General features: G+C 44.6%; 1 protein-coding gene across 3 annotated transcripts; it reads right to left on the minus strand.

Annotated features, from left to right (window-relative positions):
• Positions 1–1,212: 1,212 nt before the first annotated feature.
• On the minus strand, positions 1,213–16,303 carry LOC311042568 (uncharacterized protein). Of its 3 annotated transcripts, none has more exons than XM_084053372.1 (5): positions 16,190–16,303; positions 12,755–13,809; positions 9,300–9,725; positions 5,773–6,007; positions 1,213–3,533 (listed from the first exon to the last, which is right to left on the minus strand). In XM_084053372.1, exons 2-5 carry the CDS (start codon positions 13,011–13,013, stop codon positions 2,777–2,779), a joined length of 1,677 nt encoding a protein of 558 aa, XP_083909498.1. In that variant the 5' UTR covers positions 13,014–13,809; positions 16,190–16,303; the 3' UTR covers positions 1,213–2,776. The 3 variants fall into 3 exon arrangements, with proteins under 3 accessions (XP_083909498.1, XP_083909496.1, XP_083909497.1); XM_084053370.1 differs by having other exon boundaries at positions 5,773–6,010; XM_084053371.1 differs by having other exon boundaries at positions 5,773–6,010; positions 12,755–13,815.
• Positions 16,304–23,640: the final 7,337 nt, after the last annotated feature.

Here is a 23,640-nt window from a genome sequence, read left to right on the forward strand (position 1 = left end):
TGCCAACTATTTGAGGGCCCACTTTGGCAACATCCTCACGGCCTCAACAGTGGGCCCCCGACCCACAGGTTGGGAACCGCTGGTATTTTTTATCTACAGTCCCCCCCATGGTAATAAAGGAGTTATAATAAGAGCACTGCGAAGTTTTCTGAGCACTACTGCCAAGCATGTACAAATACATGTAAAGCATGTACAAATACATGCATATTAAACATCTGGGTTTAATTATTCATGGATTTAACCGGGCATTATTATAAGACACGCCTCCTCAGCACCAGGGTTTCTAAAAAAAAAAAGGAGCATTCCACCCGTTTCTCGACCGTATCTTCATATAATCGGTCCTCAGTAATAATGTCCTTTATGAGAAGGCGCCGTTTGTGTCTACTCACTGTGTGTCTCATTGATGGGTTAACCCATTGAACCCAGGAAAGCCTACTGTGTCATTTTTAGATGTGTAGCTATAACAGGGGTGATGCAACTTTGATGATGGAGAGGGCCACTATATTTCCACACTCACTCCAGAGGGACACGTTACATGTCGTTGCTATCGGGCAGACACATCTTATCTCCGTATTTTAACTTTTTTTTCGTAAATTAATGCCGTACTTCATCATTCTAGTATGTCACACAAAAGTTGCAAAAAATAGCCGATCTACAAGCCCAAAACGCGTCGCATGGCGACGCGTTTTGAGCTTGTAGATCTGCTATTTTTTTGTGCTATTTTGGAATTGGAATCCTGTATTTCTTTTTGCTATTTTTGAATAAAAATCCGGAAAAGTATAATTTTCTAATTTAATTTCAAATGCATTTAGTTATACTTAACTTAAGTTAACTTTATGAACTTAAGCCATTAAGACCTGAAGCCGATTCTACAAATGTCATAACAGTTTTTCTGAAAAAATTATATGTATTTGGCCGCAGACCCCCATCTCAAAATATGTTGTTCCAGGGACCCCCAGAAGCAAAGATTTGAGTTAAAAATGTTCGCTTTAAAAGAATATAAATATATTAATTTGCACACCTTTTCTCAATTTTTCAAAAATAGCAGATCTACAAGCTCATAGCGCGGCACTCGGTGCCGCGCTATGAGCTTGTTGATCTGCTATTTGAATAACCAAAGTGTAAAATAATGCTTTTTAGCTCAAATCTAAAAGTGACACAGATGCGTCACAGGTCTTAATGGGTTAAATACGGGTAATAAGCGGGTCCTGTTTGCATGTTTGGACAATCATTTGGCTGAAATCAATAATATATCAGTATTCCAATATTAACCTGTGGGGCCGCATTAAGTGAAGGCGAGGGCCGCCAGTTTCCCATGTATGAGCTGTAACCATTATTCTATAAGCAGCAGAGATTTTGAGCATTTATAGATTAGATAAATAAAAATCTTGATTCATTGAAATGACCAAACCCCGCCTACCGATGATGTCACTGGTAGGCGGGATGCTGAACCGTCCACGGCTTCTCCTCTTGAGACACAGAACAGACATGGCGCCACCTTATGGACATTAGTGAGGATCAATTACTGTATATGAAGATAAAGGTTGAAAATGTGTGAAGTGCTCCTTTAAAAAGGAAACGTTGAGTCCTACCCCATGATAGTATGTTCATCAGATTCTCTGAGGGTTCAAATTAAAACCACTTGAACCCTATATGACGTCCCCCAGGGCCAAGGGTCTATACTTGGTCCCCAACTTTTTTCCCCCCATTACATCCAAATCTCTTACCTGAAAAGAGCCTATATATATACGAGCTCAAAACACAGCATGTTGTGAGCTTGTAGATCGGCTATGTTTTGCCAAATGTTTGACTATTATGAGTTAGTCTTGAGAAAGATGATCAGAGATCCCCACCTACTGTATACTGGAGGTGTGGTGACATCTTTACATTTAACCTGTTCAATCCGGGAACACATCTGTCATTTAAGATGTCTTTGGCTATTCAAAAATAGCAGATCTACAAGCTCATAGAGCTTGCAGATCCGACAGGGAAAAGTTTGAGAACCACTGATATAGCAACATATGTTTTTCAGAAAACTGTTGGGATTTGTAGAATCTGCCAAATTGCTAAAAATTACACGATTTTTCAAAAATAAAATAAGCTCATAGCACGGCACTTGGAAAATGACAGAGATGCGTTCCTGGTCTTAATGTTTTAAGGACTGTGGGGGGGATGTGCATAATTATTCTTTTTTTTCATAATGACAAATTTCGACCTTCCCAGAACAGGGACTTAGTATTGTAGGGTTCATGTGGTTTTAAACCTGTAACCATGTTAGTCTGATGCGTTCAGAGTGCGTTGGAGCGTTGGTTTACAGATGGAGGAGGAGCCGTCCTGACAGAGAACTAAGACTAACGTCTCAGTTTGATGGCAGATTATTATTTACAACAACAGCGTCAATAGAAAAGAGGGGGAAAAAAATAAAAAGGGAAGAAGAACATGATTTCAAGCAAGATGTTCTGACAGCAAGTTCAATAACGCTCGACCCTGTGTGTGTGCGTGTGTGTGTGTGTGTGTGTGTGTGTGTGTGTGTGTGTGTGTGTGTGTGTGTGTGCGTGTGCGCGTCGAACATAATCGGGTCTGTGTTCTACACAAAAAGTCTTGATTCACACTCTGTTGCGCGCGACAATACCCAGAACTACAAGCCCACAGCGCGTCGTGAATACGACACGTTGTGGGCTTGTAGGTCTGCTAGTATTAGTATTAATAGTACGTTCTCGGCGCGCAGCAACAGAGCCGGAGCACAAACCAGGCTTTAACTCCGTCATCTTCTTCTTCAGCGCCGTCTCCGTCGCCTGTGATCCACAGTTCTGCCCCGCCGCGGCCGCTGCGAAGTTCCGTTCATGCCCGCCGTGGCGGCGGCGGGGAGGGGCGTGGGGACGGGGGCGGGGGCCACTACCGGAGGAGGAGGAGGATCGGGGCGGAAAGTGCCGGTGCCGTGCAGCATCTCCGGCGCGGGGGGAGGCGACGACGATGTGGCGACCGCCGCCGTCGCCGATGCCGACGCCGATGCGACCCCGACCGACGGATTATTGGACCGTCGGGAGGGGAGCTGCTGCTGCTGAGACTGTTGTTGTGCTGAGTGTGTCTGCAGCTGCTGCTCTAACTGTTGTTGTTGTGGTTCCAGCGGCTGCGTTGGAGCCTGTTGTGGTGGTGGGACGTGTTGTTGCTGTTGTTGTTGTTGTTGTTGTTGCGGCTGCTGGGGAACCCGGTGGTGTTGCTGCTGAGGCTGAGGCTGAGGCTGAGGCTGTGGCGCTTGTTGCTGCTGCGCCTCCAGCACTCCCAGGAGCCTCTGCAGCAGCGCGTTGTTCTGCTGCAGGCTGACGGCCAGGGACTCCTGCGAGGCCACCAGCGTCCGCAGGTCGCGGCGGAAGCCGTCGCCGAACTCCCGCAGGCTCTTCTCCACGCGGTCGCCCAGCTGGACGGCCGCCTCGCCCAGCACCCGCAGCTCGTCCTCCAGCCAGGAGCCGTGCGGCGGCGGGGCCTCCAGGGGCCCCCCGCCCTGCTGGTGGGCCCCCAGAGACGGCTGGGGGCTGCCCGGTGGAGAGAGAACATCCAGAGGATTATAGTTAAATTGTGTATGTCCCTCAAACGTTTTTCAAAAGGTTTGAGCCTAAATCAAGCCTCAGATATACTCATTCATACTAACTTCTCTCTGGCTTATAAAGCACTTTCACCTGCAATACCACATTGTCCTGTTTGGCACGGGGCGCTATTGAGCCAGTTTGTATGCATGTTTTCTCCTGGTGAGTGGAAAAAAAGGAAAACATTTTTTTTTTTTATCTCAGTTGGAACTGAAAAACGTGAGGGCAATCCCTCCCGTTTTTCAGATCCAACTGAGATTTAAAAAAAAAAAGAAGTTTGCTTGTGGCGTCACTTTCGGGGCCGAATCAGTTTGGTCTGTTTTGAGACCAATTTACAGAAAACCCCAGATATGCTGTGAAAGCCTGAGTGTTCAAACTGGGGTGTTTTTTGGGATAGAAGAGAGGTAGGGGAGACCAAAAACACACAAAAAAGAAGGAAAAGGTGTAATTCACGGTGTAGTCCCTTTAACTAACTTACTGCTCATTCATGGACTGGGCAGCGACTACACTCGATGCGCTCTGTTCACCTAAGTACACACCACAACAACACATGGACAGGACCACATCCTTTTCACAGCTACTCAAAAAACACATCCCAATGTTCTAATCCAGGTTGTGGGAGCGACGGGTGTCCGGCCGTGTTTGTGTGTGTGCGTGTGTGTGTGTGTGTGTGTGTGCGTGTGCGTGTGCGTGTGTGTGTTAACCCAGACATCTTTACATCTTTGACAGCTAATACACCAGATGTTGTTGTGGTGAATTTTTTTTTCATGTCAAAGACCCCCAAATTGACACTTATTAGCCCGCGGACCCCCATTTCAAAAGATATGCCTCGGGGACCCCCATAAGAGAAGATTTTTACGGCTCTAGCAGTGATTCTCAACCATTTTAATTTCAAGGACCCCCAGTTTGACATGCATTAGGCTACGGACCCCCATTTAATGGCATTTGTATAACTTGGACCGCAATTTATATTATAAAATCAATGTTAATTTAACTCTGAGAGTGTACACATGGAACCAAATGGACCCGATAGGGTCCATTTGGTTCCATTTGTACACTCTCAGAGTTACAGACCCATAAGGGTCCATTTGGTGCCTAATCTATCATTTAGCTGGGGACCCCCTGGAACTCCCTCAAGTACCCCTGGGGGTCCCCGGACCCCACTTTGAGAACCAATGGCCTAGAGGAGGCCTTTATGACCAAGGTCATTAAATACCAACCACTACATACCATCTCAGAGCTGGGTTATAGGTGCAGACTATTTGTTTTTATATCCGGCAGCCTGGGACATACCTGCAGACTGGCTGTTAGAGGGTTTCAACAACTTAGGATGCCCAGAAAGGAGGCAAAAAGGCTGGCAAAGTATTGTGCTATCTCTGCTATAATTGGCAGTCGCCATATATGGCGGAGACGCTGTTACTTATACCCGTAGAGTACTGAGTGACATGCTTATTGTATCATGAAAACATATGCCATGATTATGTGAATGTAACCCTACTGCACCTATAATAGTTGTGTCCCTGTATGTATTATCCTTTATGTGGACATAAATAAATGGTTAAAATGTGTGTGTGTGTGTGTGTGTGTGTGTGTGTGTGTGTGTGTGTGTGTGTGTGTGTGTGTGTGTGTGTTTATGAGCCGGTGTTTGTGTGTGTTCTCTGTGGGTCTGCACTGCGGCGACAGGTGTGTTGGAACTGTTGCAGGTACCAACTTAAGTACAAAGTCACGTTCCATCCCGTATATACTGTCTGTGCACAGCGCATAACCCACACTCTGCACATACTTTGGGTGCTCATATGCCCGGACGGGTATATTTTAATTTCTGCTACTGCTTTGAATATTTAATTAGATTTACAGTAAAACAAATTTACACGAATACAAAGACCAGACAGAAGCGGGACGATCCGCTTTAGCCCCGAATCACATTCACATTCACATTCACATCCGAAACATTGTGGGAGGCAACAGTCTACAATAAAGAAACACTAAATTAACAAATAAAAAACAAACTCAAACTAAAAGCATTTTCATAAAATAAAAACTAAACTAAAGCAGCAAAACCCTCTTTTAACTAAGCTAAGCTAAATAAAAAAATATCTGAAAACATAAAAGTCAAAAAGGAAATAAAACCTAAAAACGAATGAAATAAAACCTAAAAACAAATGAAACATTGCTAAACTCTACTGACCTGGAAGGAGGGCTGCCGTTGAAGAAGGGGGCGCTATAGAGCGGCGAGGGGGGCAGCCATCGTTCAGAGGGGGGCGGGGGTCCGATGCCCAGGCCCAGGCCCAGGCCCAGCTTGTCCTCCATGCTGTTCTCGGGACCCCCGTCACAGTCGGGGTCCCCCACCATGTCCCTGTCCCTCTCTGGGTTGTCCTCGTCCTTCTCCAGGCCGTCCCGCTCAGACCCGTCCCCTCCGCCCCCTACTGGAACACACAGGGAACAACACTTGATTTGATGTATTTGACGTTGAGGTTTGAAATAACAACAAACATGACAAACATGCTACCCCACTGAGCCATAGTCGACTATTAGACCTCCGTCTAAAACTGGGTTATAATCGATCTAACAGTGAACGTTTTTTAGCCGTCTAGGCTTAGCCTAGACGTTGATTAGATGTTTTTTAAGCGTCTGTATATAGACGTCTATATTATAGACGTCATTTCAACGGCTATAATATAGACCATTGGTTCTCAAAGTGGGGTCCGGGGACCCCCAGGGGTCCTCGAGGGAGTTCCAGGGGGTCCCCAGCTAAACGATGGATAGTTAGGAACCAAATGTAACGGGTCCATTTGGTTCCATTTGTACACTCTCAGAGTTAAATTAACATTGTTTTTACAATATAAATTGGGGTCCCAGAGGTAGAAATGCCATTAAATGGGGGTCCTCCATAGCCTAATGCGTGTCAAACTGGGGGTCCTTGAAATTAAAATGGTTGAGAATCACTGCTAGAGCTGTAAAAAATCTTCTCTTATGGGGGGTCCCTGGCTTATCGTTTCAAATGGGGGTCCGCAGGCTAATAAGTGTCAATTTGGGGGTCCTTGACACGAAAAAGTTTGAGAACCACTGATATAGACGGCCTAGCCCTTACACGTCTAATAGCCCGAAAAATGCTCAGTGGGTTCTCAACAGTGTTGATTTTGACAGCAAATTTTTTATTCAGTTTTAGTCATAATCTTTTGAATCAAATCCCATTTAGTTTTAGTCATATTTTAGTCATCTGAAATATTTTACTGTTATTAGTCTAGTTTTAGTCGACTAAATATCATTACATTATGGTCGACTAAAATGTATGTTGGCGGTGCCTTGATGGCGTCATAATGGCTGATTTTACACTTGGTTGCATGCTGAAAATAGCCGATCTACAAGCTCACAACGCGTCGCGCTGCGACGCGTTGTGAGCTTGTAGATCGGCTATTTTCAGAGCTCAACACCTGAGCTCAACCAAACATAAACTGACTTGTCTTTTAGTTCTACTGGATCTCTTCTCCACTAGTCCCTCACTAACATTTAAGTCTAGTTTTTATTTGTTGACGAAATTGTCAATGTATTACAATTAGTTTTAGTCATCATAGCTTAGTTTTTATTTAGTTTTTATCTAGTTTTCGTCTGTGAATAAAGGTAGTCGACCAACATTTCTCGTCATAGTTTCAGTCGACGAAATCAACACTGCTTCTCAAAAGACAGTCAAGGATAAAAAACACAATAAAGTCAAAGACTTAATTCCATTGTGGTCCTATATGGAAAACATATAAAAAAGGTATCGGTACATACATTTATATCCAACACTTTAAAAGACTATAAAAACAAAAGAAAAACTGTTCACAGCATAAATAAAATAAATTAAACAAAGCGCTTCTGTAACATTACTTTGACATTATGTTTTACAAGTTAATCCTTAATCCACTTAAACTCTATATACTTATATATCAGACATATATAGCTCTTTTCTTAGGACCCAAAGTCGCCTTAAAAAACAAATCAAAAGAAGCAACTTAACTAAAGTATATCTCGCCAAATATAGCTGATTTACAAGTTCACAACACAGATCTGCTATTTTTGGACAAATTGTTGGCCTCAGCCAGGACAGGGGCGCTAGGGTTCAAGTGTTTAACCAATTTTTGATTTGAGCTAAAAAAATAAGCATTATTTTACACTTTGGCTATTCAAAAATAGCAGATATACAAGCTCATAGCGCGGCACCGAGTGCCGCGCTATGAGCTTGTAGATCTGCTATTTTTGAAAAATCGTGAAAATCTTTGAATATATATTATTTTAAAGCAAACACTTTTAACTCAAATCTTTGCTTCTGGGAGGTCCCTGGAACGAAATGTTTTGAGATGGGGGTCCGCGGCCAAATACGTATCATTTTGGGGGTCCTTGACATGACAACGTTTGAGCACCACTGATATAGAAACATACGTTTTTCAGAATACTGTTGGGATTTAGAAGACATTTGTAGAATCGGCCTCAGGTCTCAAAGGGTTAACTACAAGTAACTACTACTTATGTAAATTAAATAAGAACAAGCTAAGCCAGCTAGAAACAGGATCAACAACAACAACACTGTGGCACATTTCTGTCACCCTGCTAGACTGGTCTGAAGAGTGACACATGTCAAACCTCAGTCCTCTTAAGATTGAAGTGCAGAAATATCAACACGTTCCCCTTTTTCTGTCTTTAGTTCATGATCATAAAAGTGTGAGAATGTGGCCACTGGCTCTAAACACTCTCTCTCTGAAGGAACACAGAGAGATATAGACACAGTTTTCAAGCCATTTGTGTAAAAATAATAAAAATAATAGATATACATATATATATATATATATATATATATACATGTTCTGGTCTACAAGCACAGAATGTGTCACAATGTAAGCTTGTGGAAAAATGCAGAGAGGATGTTTAGTATCTTGATACTAGGCGATTCACTAGCGTAACCCAGAAAGAAAGATCTAGGGATGTTAACAATTAATCTATAATCAATGAATTGCCGTTAAGAATTTACTCGATAAAATGTATCGATTTTCAATTAATTGAAAAAAAAAAAGTTGTATTCCTTTTTCTTTGGGGGGGGGGGGCGGGCGGGGGGCTAGAGAAAGTTACAGGTATGGTGTGTGTGATATGAAATGTGAGTTTACCATAATCAGAGTAATCCTTAATCATATTCAAGGGCTTTTGGAGAGAAATGAGACAGACTCCATAGATAGAGCACTGCAGAGGGGAGGTGTGTGTGTCTGTGTCCAGCTGATGCTCGTTGAGGCTCGTTAATGTTACTGTATATACATCACGTCAATTATGTCTCTGCACTCATTTTCGGTTTCGGACAAGAATTCTCCTTTTGGTCCTATAAAACGGCGCTCATCAATTCATGAATGAATCGATAACTTGCATGCCTAGACAGATCCTAACTATCCTACTATAATTCTAGTAACCTCTGTCTGTAGTGGTGTCTGTAGTGGTGAAGCTACCCGGTTCTCCGGTTCTCCTCAGTGGCTGGAGCAACTGCTCTGATTTTGCACACAGCCATTGACCATTACCATCTGAACTTAACTGTGAAGCCCGTTTTTCAATTTCATCAAATCTCAGCTTCTTATTAGCGTTTACGTGTGAAACAATGTCGCCTCCCGGGTTGCCAGATCATGTGCGCATATCCCCCCACGGATGCGTCGACCGGGTATGGTCTAGTAATAATAATAACAATAAGCATTTTACCTGGATCAGAGTCGGTGAAGCATGGGAAGCTGCTCTTGGCTCTGGCGCTCTGCTTCTGCCGGGCCTGCTGAAGCCTGGGGCTGGACTGGGACGGCCGGCCCAGCATGGAGGACCCCCTGCTGGACGGGAGGTAACAGGTGCGGTGGCGCGCGTCGGCCAGCCTGCCGCCGTTGCGCCTCTTCAGGTCGTCCCAGCGCTTCTTGACCTCGCGGAGGGTGCGCGGCACCCGGGACACGGCGTTCACCCGCTCCAGGATGCCCGCCCAGATGCGCTCCCTCTCGCGCCGGCGGAGCCGCCCCGCCGGTCCGAACAGCTCCCCTTCACAGCGGGTGACCTCTGACACCAGCACCTCCAGCTCCGCCCCGCTGAAACGACTCTTCCTCTTACCCGCCCCGCCCGCGGCCAACGCTGCTGACATCCCCCTGTCTGCAGGGAGGAGACATTACACGCTGTTTAAACCACATGAACCCTGACGTCCCCCTGTCTGCAGGGAGGAGACATTACACGCTGTTTAACCACATGAACCCTGACGTCCCCCTGTCTGCAGGGAGGAGACATTACACGCTGTTTAAACCACATGAACCCTGACGCGAACGGTCTATTACTCTAATGTCGAAGCAAGGGGGCGGGGGGTGCGGGTGTACCCGGAAGTTGAGACGCACTGTGATTGGCCAGTAGTCACTTTGAGTGGCAGTTGGGGCAAACGCAGTCAGTGGGTCAAACGCAGTCCCCACCAAAAATATTTACGATTCTGTCCCTATCGGTGCATAACTCGGACGGCGCTGAGTCGACTAGCAGACCTTCGGCTGGTCGTTGCGGGCACTCGCGCCTGGAGGCGCTCGGGCGCAACTCCTCAGCCTCAAGGTCTGCTGAGTCGGCGCGCCTCCGTCATGGTCCAAAAATATACTTAATCGGCGAAAAAAAGAAAAAAAGAAGATGACTGAAAAGGTTTCACCCCAAGCGGGAGTCGAACCCAGCCTACCAGTAGTAGTGGGTTGGGGGTCTAGTGATTAGCGAGGTGCGCCACTGAGGCCGGTGCCGAAATTGGGTATTTTGGTTGTATTAGAATGTGACGTCCTACTCTTCTATTGTAGAAGAAAGAGGGCGGGGGCGCCTCGCCCCGGCTCCCGCCCCCTTGCTTCGACATTAGAGTAATACGCTGTTCGCAACCCTGACGTCCCCCTGTCTGCGGGGAGGAGACATTACACGCTGTTTAAACCACATGAACCCTGACGTCCCCCTGTCTGCAGGGAGGAGACATTACACGCTGTTTAAACCACATGAACCCTGACGTCCCCCTGTCTGCAGGGAGGAGACATTACACACTGTTTAACCACATGAACCCTGACATCCCCCTGTCTGCAGGGAGGAGACGTTACACACTGTTTAACCCATTAAGATCTGAGGCCGCTTCTAAACATTTTCAAAATCCTAAAAAAAAATCAAAAAAAAAAAAAATATATAAAAAAAAAAAAAAAAAATCACGATTTTTCAAAAATAGCAGATCTACAAGCTCATAGCGCGGCACTCGGTGCCGCGCTATGAGCTTGTATATCTGCTATTTTTTAATAGCCAAATACATCTAAAGTGACACAGATGCGTTCCAGGTATCAATGGGTTAACCACATGAACCCTGACATCCCCCTGTCTGCAGGGAGGACACATTACACACTGTTTAACCACATGAACCCTGACGTCCCCCTGTCTGCAGGGAGGACACATTACACACTGTTTAACCACATGAACCCAACGCTGCTGACATCCCCCTGTCTGCAGAGCAGAGAGGAGGGGGCCTTAACATTAGACACAGTACTTAGAATTACACTTTTCCAACCTTATCTTCATATAATTGGTCCTCACTAATGCTCATCATAGGATGGTACCATTAGTCACTCTGTGTCTCAGAGGAGGGCTGTGGACAGTTCAGAAACCTGTGACATCAGTCAAATCTGAGAGGCAGAGTGAGCAGACAGAAATGGTACCATGTTATAATTATATGAAGATAAGGCTGAACATGGCTGGGGTCAGGGCTGGGGGGTATGCTATGCAAATCAATAATAAACATTTCTAGGGATACACAATATATCGACCATCATATCTGTATGGGATGATAAAATGCATTATGCATCAGCGTCATGTCATGTGATATGATTGATGCATTACAGCCTGATTTATAAACGTAGTTGCGCATCATGTCTCGCGTCACAAATAGCCAATCTACAAGCTCACAGTACATCGCAGTGCGTCAGGTTGTGAACTTGTAGATCTGCTATTTGTGGCGTGTGAAACACCTGGCACCCAACTAAGTATCAGGTGTCAAGTGCCAACCACACTAATGCGTTGGTGGAGAAACAGCTTGTGTGAATCTAACTACACAGGAGATCATGTCTGCCATGGTGTGATGGCATTTCTCTGAACGTGACGACACATTTGCCATTTGCATCGACTGTTCAGCATCAGTCTTGAACCTGAAGATCTGACATGCCGCAAAAATATCATGCTCCCAGCCCCCCACACAGCCGTAGTGCAGTGCTGAGGAGGAGCTCGGTGATACTGCCATCATATCTGAGATACCCAGTACTCATTTAAATCCCTTGGAAACAGAGTGTGTTCCATAGGACCACAGTTACACTACAACTGCTATTGCAACGTCTATATTACTCGATATGATGTGTTTTTATCTGGTCAACGAGTAGTTGAATTTCGGGGCGTTTGGATGAGCATTTTAGAAGAGCGCCTTTCATGTTCAGCTGGGAGAAATACACTTTGGTGAACAACCGGCCAAAACATGGCATAAAAACACACAAAAAAAAAATCAAGTTTACAAATTTGAATCATTTTGATTTTTTTTTCAAAAATGGCAAATCTACAAGCTTACAACGCATCTCAATTGAGAGCTTGGAGATCATCTATTTTCCAAATGATGTAGAATATTGTGTGGTCAAAGTAGTGGTTTTCCAACCAGAGCAGGTTACAACCTCCATGATGGAACTCCTACTTTCACCCATTAAGACAGAGAACAGCATATGCGGTGTCATTTTTTGATTTCTTTGGCTATTCAAAAATAGATCTACAAGCTCATAACGCGGCACCGAGTGCCGCGCTATGAGCTTGTAGATCTGCTATTTATTAGAAAAATCGTGAAAATGTGTGCAAATCTTTGAACATATATAGTTTTTTTTAAAGCGAACATTTTAACTCAGATTTTGAGGTCTATGTCAAGGACCCCCAAAATGATATGTATTTGGCCGCAGACCCCCATCTCAAAATGTTTGGTTCCAGGGACCCCCAGAAGCAAAGATTCGAGTTACAAATGTTCGCTTTAAATAATATATATCAAAAAATGTGCACACATTTTCAACATTTTTCAAAAATAGCAGCTCTACAAGCTCAAAGCGCAGCGCTATGAGCTAAGCGCTAGTTACAACCTCCACGGAACGGAACTCCTTACTCACTCTGTTCTAAGGACAGCAGGTCGTCCGAGGACATGCCGGCGGCCATGATGTTGGGGTGGACCACCACCACGTTGAAGGGCAGCCCCCCGCCGCCGCTGTTCTGGTCGCAGCTGCCCTCCGAGTCCTCGTCCTCCCGGGGGAAGCCGTCCTCCGACACGCCCCCTCCGCCCCCCAGCGCGCCCTCGGGGGACTCCACCTTGATGTGCATGGGGGGGGACTGCTCGTACAGCAGGCCCCCCTCCTCGTAGTACTCCGTCATGAGGGTTGGGTCAGCGGATTGGTCGGCTCACAGCGTCGCCGTCCACTGGCACGCCGTTAACCAACGCCACACCGCGCGACACCCGGCTTCTTACGGTAAAGTGCATGGTTACGTCTTCACATCATTGTGTGCTACGTCATTAAGGACTGTGGCTGCTCAAAGTGGGGGTCCGTCCGTCCGTCCGTCCCTTGAGGGGGTTCCAAGGGGGGTCCCCAGCAAAAAACGAGGAACAGGTTTAATTTCTCTGTTATTTCACCAGCTAGAAGTTTAGTCCAATCAGAGTACGTAATAGAATGACTATCCCTAGGTTTCTCTCTCCCCACCTACAGTACAGTATAGGCAAAATAAAAACTAATCGTATTTGTAAAATTCTGTATTAAATCTAATATCACAACAAAAATCTTCTCTTACAGGGGGGTCCCTGGCACAAGCTCTTATCAACTGGGGGTCCGCGAGGCCAAATACATATAAATTAGGGGGTCCTTGACATGAAAAACGATTGAGGGCCACTGGTCTCGAAAAACGTTTTCCTCTTGGAACGCCGTTTAAATCAAATCAACTGTGCCGAATACATAATATTCACATAATATTCTATTTGTATAGAATAATAACAGAGATGTATGGTTGCTGCCTACTGCCTACAGCTGTTCATAAAAACATCCATGCAAAATAATAATAATAATAATAATAAGTCCACATGTAGGTTATATATGAGTCTGGATGCTGTTAGCTCAGTCCTTCCTCTTCAACACGGTTCAGTTGTTGTCTGAACATCCAGGCAGAGGATCCTTCACACCTTCAGCTGGAATAGAAACAACAAACAAAACATCTGGGTTTATAACATGTTTAAACTGTTTAAATAAATGTAAATATAGGAGGTAAATGATGCGATCTAACGCACTTGTTAAAGACGGGGTGCCGTGATTTTCAGTGGGGGTTCGCGGCCAAATGTATATCAATTTAGGGGTCCTTGGCATGAAAAAGGTTGAAAACCACTGGCCTATGGCATGCACAAAACAGGGATGCCACGAGTTTAAAGCGGTCAATTTCACTATAATGTCAGCAGCTAGAAGCTATAATTCAATGAGAGAATGACTGTTCGGAGTGACCATAGGTTTAAATCCTACACAGTATAATAATAGACAGCTGTAGAATTCTGTCAAATATCGTACAGTGTGAGTAGAGGTCTTAATGTATTCTAACATCTAACTTCTCTTATGGGACTGTAGTCTCCCCAGGCAACTGTATGAAAACACCTGTTTACACATGTTTAAAACACCTGTTTACGCATGTTTAAAACACCTGTTTACGCATGTTTAAAACACCTGTTTACACATGTTTAAAACACCTGTTTATGCATGTTTAAAACACCTGTTTACACATGTTTAAAACACCTGTTTACGCATGTTTAAAACACCTGTTTACGCATGTTTAAAACACCTGTTTATGCATGTTTAAAACACCTGTTTACACATGTTTAAAACACCTGTTTACGCATGTTTAAAACACCTGTTTACACATGTTTAAAACACCTGTTTACACATGTTTAAAACACCTGTTTACACATGTTTAAAACACCTGTTTACGCATGTTTAAAACACCTGTTTACGCATGTTTAAAACACCTGTTTACACATGTTTAAAACACCTGTTTACACCTGTTTAAACCTGTTTAAACCTGCAAATAGAGATGCTCCGATTAGGATTTTTGGGGCCGATCACCAATCACTGATCACTGGAAGAAGTATCTGCCGATACCGATATCACCGATCACAGCGTCAAATCCATAAATTATTCTATTTATTGTGCTACTGTAGTAGTGTTTAATACTGCAAACCTATCATGATGTGACCATAGAGCTGATTCTACAAGTTATCCCAATGAGACGACCTATAAACATGACTATACATTCAGATCATAACTTCAGGCATACAAACAGCCCTGAGGTGAAAAGGGTGACAACATGTTGTTGTTTTTTTCAGGTGAGGTGTCACACAATTGCCCTTTTTGGATTCAAAACAGCTATTGTAGCTGAAAAGCTACAAGTTTGCATGTCTGCATGATGACAGTTCCACTCTCTCTCCACTGTCATCATGTCTCCACTACCCAGTGGCGTGCACAGACATTTTGAGGGGCAGGTGCTCAAGTAAATTATACTTTTTTTTGTTGACTTGGTCTGCTCTTTTTTCCCCTCTACACCTATACCTTTTTGCCAAAAATAGCCGATCTACAAGCCCACAACGCTTCGCAGCGCGAGGCGTTGTGGGCTTGTAGATCTGCTATTTTTGGCTAAAGTTCTCCTCAGAAAAGGGACGCTAGGTTTCGAGTGGTTATGGTAAAAAGAAAAAATCATATCACATAAAGATTTGGCGGACCCCCTGTAGTAACTCTGAGGACCCCCTAGGGTAAACCCCCCCCCCCCCTTTTTTCAAAAGGCCACTTCTGGTCAAGAGGGCAAAGGGCAGGAGCTCTAGCCCCACCTAGAGTCTATCTGTGCACGTCCCTGCCACTACTTATACAGTAACTACAATAAATACAGTAAATACAGCAGCAACACTCTTCTCTCAGTGGGGGGGGGGGGGGGGGGGGGGGTCCCTGGCAGGCTGGCACCACATTATTTCCAGGTGGGGGTCCTCCACTCCATGGCCAAAATAACTTGCTCCCCCGCCCCCCCCCCAGGGGAGCTATAAGCTCTCTTGTGGGGTCTGCCGAGCTGGAGAGACCGCGGGTTCGATTCCAGCTCGGTGCGCGAAACGTTACATTAATAATGGTGTCACTCAGAACAGAAGTGTGATAATGATAAACAGTACAACAACAACAACAACAATAATAATAATACACATCAATCTGGGGTCCTGGACAAGAACATGTAATGACAACAACACCTCTAACTGTACCCTGTACTGTACAACATGTAAACAATGTAAACAAACATGTAAACAATATAAACTAACATGTAAACAAGGTGTCAGTGTGTCGCATTAATGCGCATTGATACGGTGCCGCTGCACCACATCCGCAATGGTTGCGCATTCCGCATACATTAGACCTGCTGATCCTGCATGTAGCATCTGTAGCTAACAGAGGCTAACAACACTCTGAGCTTCTTGTCATTGTGTTGGGTATCAGGGTGCTGTGGGGGGTGGGGGGGGTCTGTCAGGGTGCTGGTGGTCTTACCTTTTAGAGGACATGTGTTCACATGGATGTAAACACAACAACCACTGGTCTGTGAGCTCTGTTCCTCTCTGGTGATACACTGAGGAGGAGGACACACGTCGCTTCTCATTGACGTCACGGACCGGGGGGGGGGGGGGCGGTGCTATGTTCAAGAGACAAAATGTTGTGGAATTGTATTTATTTTATTTTATGTAATTTTTTTTTAAAGATATTGACTGTTTTCAACTAGATTTAAGAGACATATTGTTTTAATGGTGATAATTTACTTTGTAATAATTTGATAACACATTGTTTATATAATGAACCTTTTTATTTGGATACAGAATGGGCCAGACCAGTGGTTTTCAACCAGTGGTCTGGGGACCACCTGTGGTCCTTGAGGGAGTTCCAGGGGGGTCCCCAGCTAAATGATGGATAGGAACCAAATGGACCCTTATGGGTCTGTAACTCTTAAGAATGTACAAATGGAACCAAATGGACCCTAACGAGTCCATTTGGTTCCATTTGTACACTCAGAGTTAAATTAACATTGATTTTACAATATAAATGGGGGTCCCAGAGATAGAAATGCCATTAAATGGGGTTCTGTAGCCCTAATGCATGTTAAACTGCATGGGGTCTTTGAAATTAAAATGGTTGAGAATCACTGCTAGAGCCGTACAAATCGTCTATTATTGGGGGTATATCTTTTCAAATGGGGGTCCCTGGGCTAATGTGTGTCAATTTGGGGGTCCTTGACGCAAAAAAGGTTGAAAACCACTGGGCCGGAGAACAAGTTCTCTTTCTCCAGCGTTAGCCCTGTACTTAGGTTGTTGGCTTGTTGCAAAAAGGTAACAGACACTTCATTGCTTTTGCATTAAGCTCTGGGAATTCTGCCTGCCGTTTCATACGTGTGCCTCTTAACAGAGTCTGTGCATCAAAAGTAGCAGATCTACAAGCTCGAGCTTGTAGATCTGCTATTTTTATTTTATTTCTTAAATCCTGAAAAGTGAACAGTCTTGGACATATGAGGGTTCCACCCGACAGAGACGATATATATGTTACTTGTATGATGTACTGTATATAGTTTTGTAATGACTGTATTTTTGTTGATTTATATACTTATGTTTTGTTTGAAGATGATTGTATCGGACAGAATAATAGTAATAGTAATAATAGTAATAATATAATACATTAGTAGCTACATTCTACATGTTCAGATAATTTGCAAATCATTCATGGAAACTCTGGGTGGTTCTTTCAAACACATCCATGGTACTTTAGACCAACTGTAGGTGAACAGTAATATACAGTAGCTGTGTTCATTTAACTGTGAGAGTTTACATTGAATCTCTCAGACACACACCTGTAGGCCTATATAAGGGTCACTTACAGCAGCTTTAATAATGTCTAGCTGTTCTCAATCTCCACAGAAGCTGTCAGCTTCTTCTATGCAACGGTAGAGTCTGTTCTCCTCTAAGGCAGTGAATGCTGGACCCTGAAGCCAACCCTGCAGAAGTCTCTAGAATCTAGAGCATCCATCTAGAGAATCCATCTAGAGAATCTCTAGCATCCATCTAGAGTCTAGATGGATGCTACACCAGAATGTTGCGAGCAGCAGTACTTAACATCAGCAAGTGTGTACATGTAACCCACAACAGGATCCTATACAAGGGAATACCAAGGGTGAGCGAGAAAATAGCAGCCAGGAGAATGAGACCAGCAGGACACTGCCAAAGACATCAAGAGCTGCCAGCTAGCAAATTGGTTACTGTGGGAACCAACGCACGGTCATCATCGGTCAGGAGGGCGTCCCACAATAATATACGTGGATGTACTCAAGAATGATGTAGGAGCACAAAGTACGTACCAACGAACTTGCCGGATGTATGGAGAACCGGAATGATGACTGGAAGATAAGATGGAGGGCTCGTCTGAGGACGAGAGCTGTTTATCTGTTGGGCCATGCTGCATGTTTCCCATGTGAGGTCATGGTTAAACATTAGTCTATTATATGGTGAGATATGATGAGTCATCAGGTTGGATAACATACAGTACAGTGTAATAAGACCTTGTGTAGCAGCAGCTGTGCAAAGCAAACATACTGTAATCAACTAACTTCCATATTATTTTGGGCCTTTTTTTGCAAAGGCATGTAAGGTCCCTGTATGGCTTTAAACCCCCTGACCTGTCATGCAGCTATACACATTAAGAGCACATGCCGGGAGGCCGGTAAGGAGAGAGTTACGATAGTCAAGTTTTGATATGACTGATGCCTGGATAAGGAGCTGGGCTGACTCCTGGGTGAGGAAGGGTCTGATCCTTCCAATGTTATAGACTGTGAACCTACAAGATGGAGTGACCACTGTGTTGTGGCTCCTGAATGAGAGCTGACTGTCCAGGCAGGACAACGCCAAGGTTCTTGGCTGTTGGAACCGAAGTCACCAGGGCGTTGTCTATGGAAATGGTTAGATCCTGCATCCTGTGTCGCATCGTAACGCGTTGTGAGCTTGTAGATCAGTTTGCCAAAAATAGCAGATCTACAAGCTCACAACGCCTCGCGCTGCGAGGCGTTGTGAGCTTGTAAAAAAAATTGTGAGCTTGTAAAAAAAATCGTATCGCACAAAGATTTGGCGGACCCCCTGTAGTAACGCTGAGGACCCCCAAGGGGTCCCGGACCCCCTGTTGAAGACCCCTGGTATCCTATAAAAAAGCCCCAAAAAATATATCAAGATAATAATAATAACAAGATCTTAAGCGTCCTGTTCTTCCAGATATAAGGTTACTAAATTGTCTCTTGTCAGGTGGAAACCAGTCCAAAACTGTTACTTTTCAAACATAGCGAAAGCAGCAGATCTACAAGCTCAAAACGCGTCGCTTTGCGTCTACGCTTCGAGCTTGCAGATCTGCTACTTTTGTGTGACACGGTACTATGATCAAGTAGGGCCTTAACTTACGAAAAAACACAAACAGTTAGAACATGCACTTCTTGGTAGTGCTTGGGGTTGTGTCTACAGTATTGTATTTTAACAGACAACCCCATTCCCGTTGTAAAGCACACTTGTTTGGCTTGGATTGGATCTACAAGCTCACAATGCGTTGCGATGCGATGCATTGTGAGCTTGTAGATCTGCTATTTTTCAAAAATATTTTTAATACATTTTGAACTTGTGAAATGGGACATTCTGCATAATGAGTACTTTAAGTACATTTTGATACCAATACTTTTGTACTTTTACGCAAGTAAATTTTGAATTTGAAATTTTCACTATTTTTCTAAAATAGCAGATCTACGAGCTCATAGCGCGGCACTCTATGAGCTTGCATATCCGCTCATTTTGAATAGTCACGGTATAAAATAGTGGTTAAAGTGGTTAAAATGATTGACACTATATTAACTTATTTAGCTGGGGACCCCCTGGTACCCCACCAAGGACCCCTGGGGGGACCCCACTTTGAACTAAACAGTCTTCTTGCAACTCCACACAAACATTCATATTGATCCATTTATAATGACAAAAAGCAACTTGTTTCTGTCTACACAAAAACTGCACAACACACAATACTGCAAAGACAGAAAATGTGTATTGTTTGCAAATCAATATCCACAAACTATTCCTTTTTTGTAAATATTGCTCAAATCCTCCTATATTTAAACAAATTAAAAGTTGAACTTGAACCCCAACGGCCTTTAGTATTCAGAGGGAGCATTCGGCAGACATAGCCAATGCACAAGCTCAAAACATGCCGTGTGTAGTGTCAATAAGTCCTATACTTATAAGGCACTACATGGTTGCCAGGCTAAAAAGAAGTTTCGACGTGTGCTCAAGAACTTAATTCCAAACTGTCCACTTAGTTCAAAGGGTTTATTCACCGTCACTGGCAGCATACAAAACATAAAGAAAACTTTAAACTTAAATGCACGGGAATAATAGGCCCACCGTTCTCTCTCAAACACAGTCTAAAACTGTGTGCCTCTGCCACAAGCAACAGCCTGCGCTTGATTGCAGACAGGCTTAAGTATCCAGACACACCTTGAACTTGACCGCGCCCCGCAGACGCAGTGACGTCATAGAAAGGAAAAGACAGAAATCATATGGCTCTAACACACCAGCCCCTAATTGCTACTGGTGGAAAAAAAACAGAGCAATTAAAAACAATTTCACAAAAGAGCCATAAATGAAATCAAAATACAAAAACCTTTCTGGCAATAATACTCAGGCAATATTAATTATTGCAAAAACCCAAAACACAGGTTTAATCTGTACTTTCACACAAAAGGCAGATTTTAGTTATAGGTCTTTCAATTACATTTGTCTTGGTTTGAAGACGAACTGAACGTACGAGACCTTTCTTATCAGGAAAGGTTTGCAGTATTCTTCCAAGCAACCAAGATCCTCTTGGTGCTGAAGAATCCACCACTGCAACGATATCTCCAGGCATAAAACACCTTTTTTCCTTTGTCCATTTTTGTCGCTCTTGCAGTAGCGGTAGGTACTCGTGCACCCATCGCTTCCAAAAGAGATCAGCGATATATTGGTTCTGTCTCCATCTTCTCTTTGCATATTGATCGCCCTTGTCAAACAGTCCTGGTGGAAGAACTGGTTTTCCTTTCATTAGGAGTAGGTGATTTGGTGTCAAAGCCTCTAGGTCATTTGGGTCATCAGAGGGTCTGGTGATGGGGCGATCATTCAGCATAGCTTCAACCTCGCACAACACAGTTTGAAAGCCTTCATCGTCCAGTGTTTGCTGGCGAAGCACAGAACTTAAGATCTTTCTGATCATTCTGATGATGCGTTCCCATACGCCACCGAAATGAGATCCGGCCGGTGGGTTGAAACTCCATTTGATTCCCTTTTGTGCTAGAGATCTTTCGATGAGGGTTTGATCAAAAGAAGCTAAGGCCTCTCTTAGCTCTCTTTCCGTTCCCACGAAGTTGGTACCGTTGTCCGATCTTATGTGAGAAACTTGTCCTCTCCTACAGATGAATCTTCGGAGAGCGTTGATACATGAGCTTGTATCGAGGGAGTAAGCCACTTCCAGATGAACGGCTCTACTTGTCATGCAAGTGAAGATTACTCCGTAGCGCTTTACGATGCTTCGACCTCTTTTCACGTCGATGGGCCCAAAGTAATCGACACCAACGTTAGTGAATGGAGGGAGATCTGGAACAACTCTCTCTGCGGGCAAATCTGCCATTTTTTGTTCACCGGTTTTTCCTCTGTACCGTCTGCAGAATCTGCACCTTGTGGTGATCTTCCTCACTGCAGAATTGGCGTTTGTGATCCAATACTTTTTCCTTACAGTGGAAAGTATATGATTCCTTCCTGCATGACCCAGCCGTTCGTGGAAATGCCGGAGGATAAGGCTCGAGATGTGTTGATCTTTAGATAAGACGAGGGGGTGCTTTAACTCTTCGGGCATAGCCGCTCTATTCAGTCGCCCCCCAACTCTCAGAAGACCTCCATCTAAGATTGGATCCAGCTTGTAGATGGTGCTGCTCTTCTGCACTGCTTTTCCACAGTTTAATGCAGCTATTTCACTCTGAAATCTCTCTTGCTGACAAAAGGAAACGATTGATTCCTCCGCTTCCGAGAGATTGTCAAGCGACACCTTCTGGCATCCTAGGGAAGCTCTCACAGCTTGCATTTCCTTATGCACGTCCAATACGGGTGATCCATTACCACCAGTGCTTACAAGCTGTAGCCGTTTTCTTTCCCTACTCAGGCTTAGCAGGACCTCCTTCAGCTTAAGGATCCAGGCAACTGCAACCTTTAATCTCTGCCAGTCAGAGTAATAGGCTATCAGTTGGTGAGTAGCGTTTACCGCATCAACAACGGTTGCATTCACCAAGAGGTTTCGCTTAACCTCTGGGTCGTCAGCAGTGATGTAGACGTCCACGGGAGCTTCTGGCCACCTTTCCTTAGGCTGCCATAGAAACGTTGGGCTCCCAATCCATTTCTGTTTGACCAGGTCTTCTGCCTTCAATCCTCTAGAAGCATCGTCGGCAGGGTTTTGTGATGTGGGGATGTATCGCCACTGTGACACATCCGAGTGGTCCCGTATAGTTGTTACCCTGTTTGCAACAAACGTTTGGAACCTCTTGTCTTCATTTTTAATGTACTTTAGGACTGATGTGCTATCTGTCCAAAAGACGGATTTCCTCAGTGGAAGCTGTAGCTCTGTCTGAAGCATTTTATCCACTCTAACAGCGACAACGGCGGCTGTGAGTTCTAGGCGGGGTATGGTAACAGGCTTCAGTGGAGCCACTCTGGCTTTTCCAAACAGGAAAGCGACATGAACAACCTTCTCCTCGTTCTCCATTCTGAGGTAGGTGACGGTACCATAAGCGCTTTCACTAGCATCGGAGAAATGGTGCAATTGAGCAGTTGCAATACCTCCGAAATCCTTGGGCTGCAAGCAACGACAGATCTTGAAATCTGCCACTTTCTCAAGATCTGCTAGCCACCTGTTCCACTTGTGCTGGAAGGCCTGAGGTATTGAGTCGTCCCAATCACACTTCAGTCGGCATAACTCCTGCAACAACAGCTTGGCAGGGAGTATGAGTGGTGCTAGGAATCCTAACGGATCATAGACAGAACTGATGATGGATAGCATGCCACGCTTGGTGTGGGGCTTCTCCTTGACCTTTAGCTTGAAAGTGAAGGTGTCGGTCTCAATGCACCACTGAAGACCTAAAGCTCTCTCCATTGGCAGCTTATCTCTGTCCAGATCCAGTTCATACAGGTTTTTTGATTTGTGTTCTTCTGGAATGCCTTGGAGCACCTTCCTGCTGTTACTGATCCATTTTGTAAGGTTGAAACCTCCTTTCTGGCAGACAGACATGAGTTCCGTAATCAAGAGGACAGCATCCTCGTCAGAGGGCAGGCTTTTCAGAAGGTCATCCATGTAGAAGTTTCTGTTAATGGTGTCCGTTACTTCTACTGGAAAGCTGTGCTTGTTGTCCTCGGCAATCTTTCTAAGAGCAAAGCATGCGCAGCTGGGTGACGATACTGCTCCAAACAAATGGACAGTCATGCGATGCTCTACAAGATTCTGCCTTAGGTCCCCTTCAGGCCACCACAGGAATCTCAAGAAATCCCTGTGCTCCTCTGCCACTTTGACTTGGTGGAACATAGCCTCTATGTCTGCCATTACTGCCACAAACTCCTGTCTGAACCGTAGAAGAACTCCTACCAAGGAGTTGGTTAGGTTTGGGCCTTGCAGAAGTTGACTGTTGAGTGAGACCCCTTTGAACTCTGCTCCACAGTCAAACACCACCCGTAGCTTGCCCTTCCTAGGGTGGTACACACCATGGTGGGGTATATACCACACCCTTCCCTCCTGTGGTTCCAACTGATGGTGTGGCACTTGCTCAGCATAACCTTTGTTGATGACATCAGTGAGAAAACGTGTGTACTCACTGTGAAACTCTTTATTCCTCTGCAGTTTCCTTTCCAGGCCACGAATAC

The sequence above is a fragment of the Gymnoscopelus microlampas genome, assembly GCF_963454915.1.
Source record: "Gymnoscopelus microlampas genome assembly, chromosome: 3".
NCBI classification, from domain to species: domain Eukaryota; kingdom Metazoa; phylum Chordata; class Actinopteri; order Myctophiformes; family Myctophidae; genus Gymnoscopelus; species Gymnoscopelus microlampas.

Excerpts from the sequence above, each read along its gene's own strand:
- LOC311042568 (XM_084053370.1), bottom strand. The coding sequence starts at position 13,013 with ATGACGGAGTACTACGAGGAGGGGGGCCTGCTGTACGAGCAGTCCCCC. Across the intron at positions 9,726-12,754 it reads CCTGCTGTCCTTAGAACAGA|ACAGGGGGATGTCAGCAGCG; the intron begins GTGAGTAAGGAG and ends TCCTCCCTGCAG. Across the intron at positions 6,011-9,299 it reads CTTCACCGACTCTGATCCAG|TAGGGGGCGGAGGGGACGGG; the intron begins GTAAAATGCTTA and ends TGTGTGTTCCAG.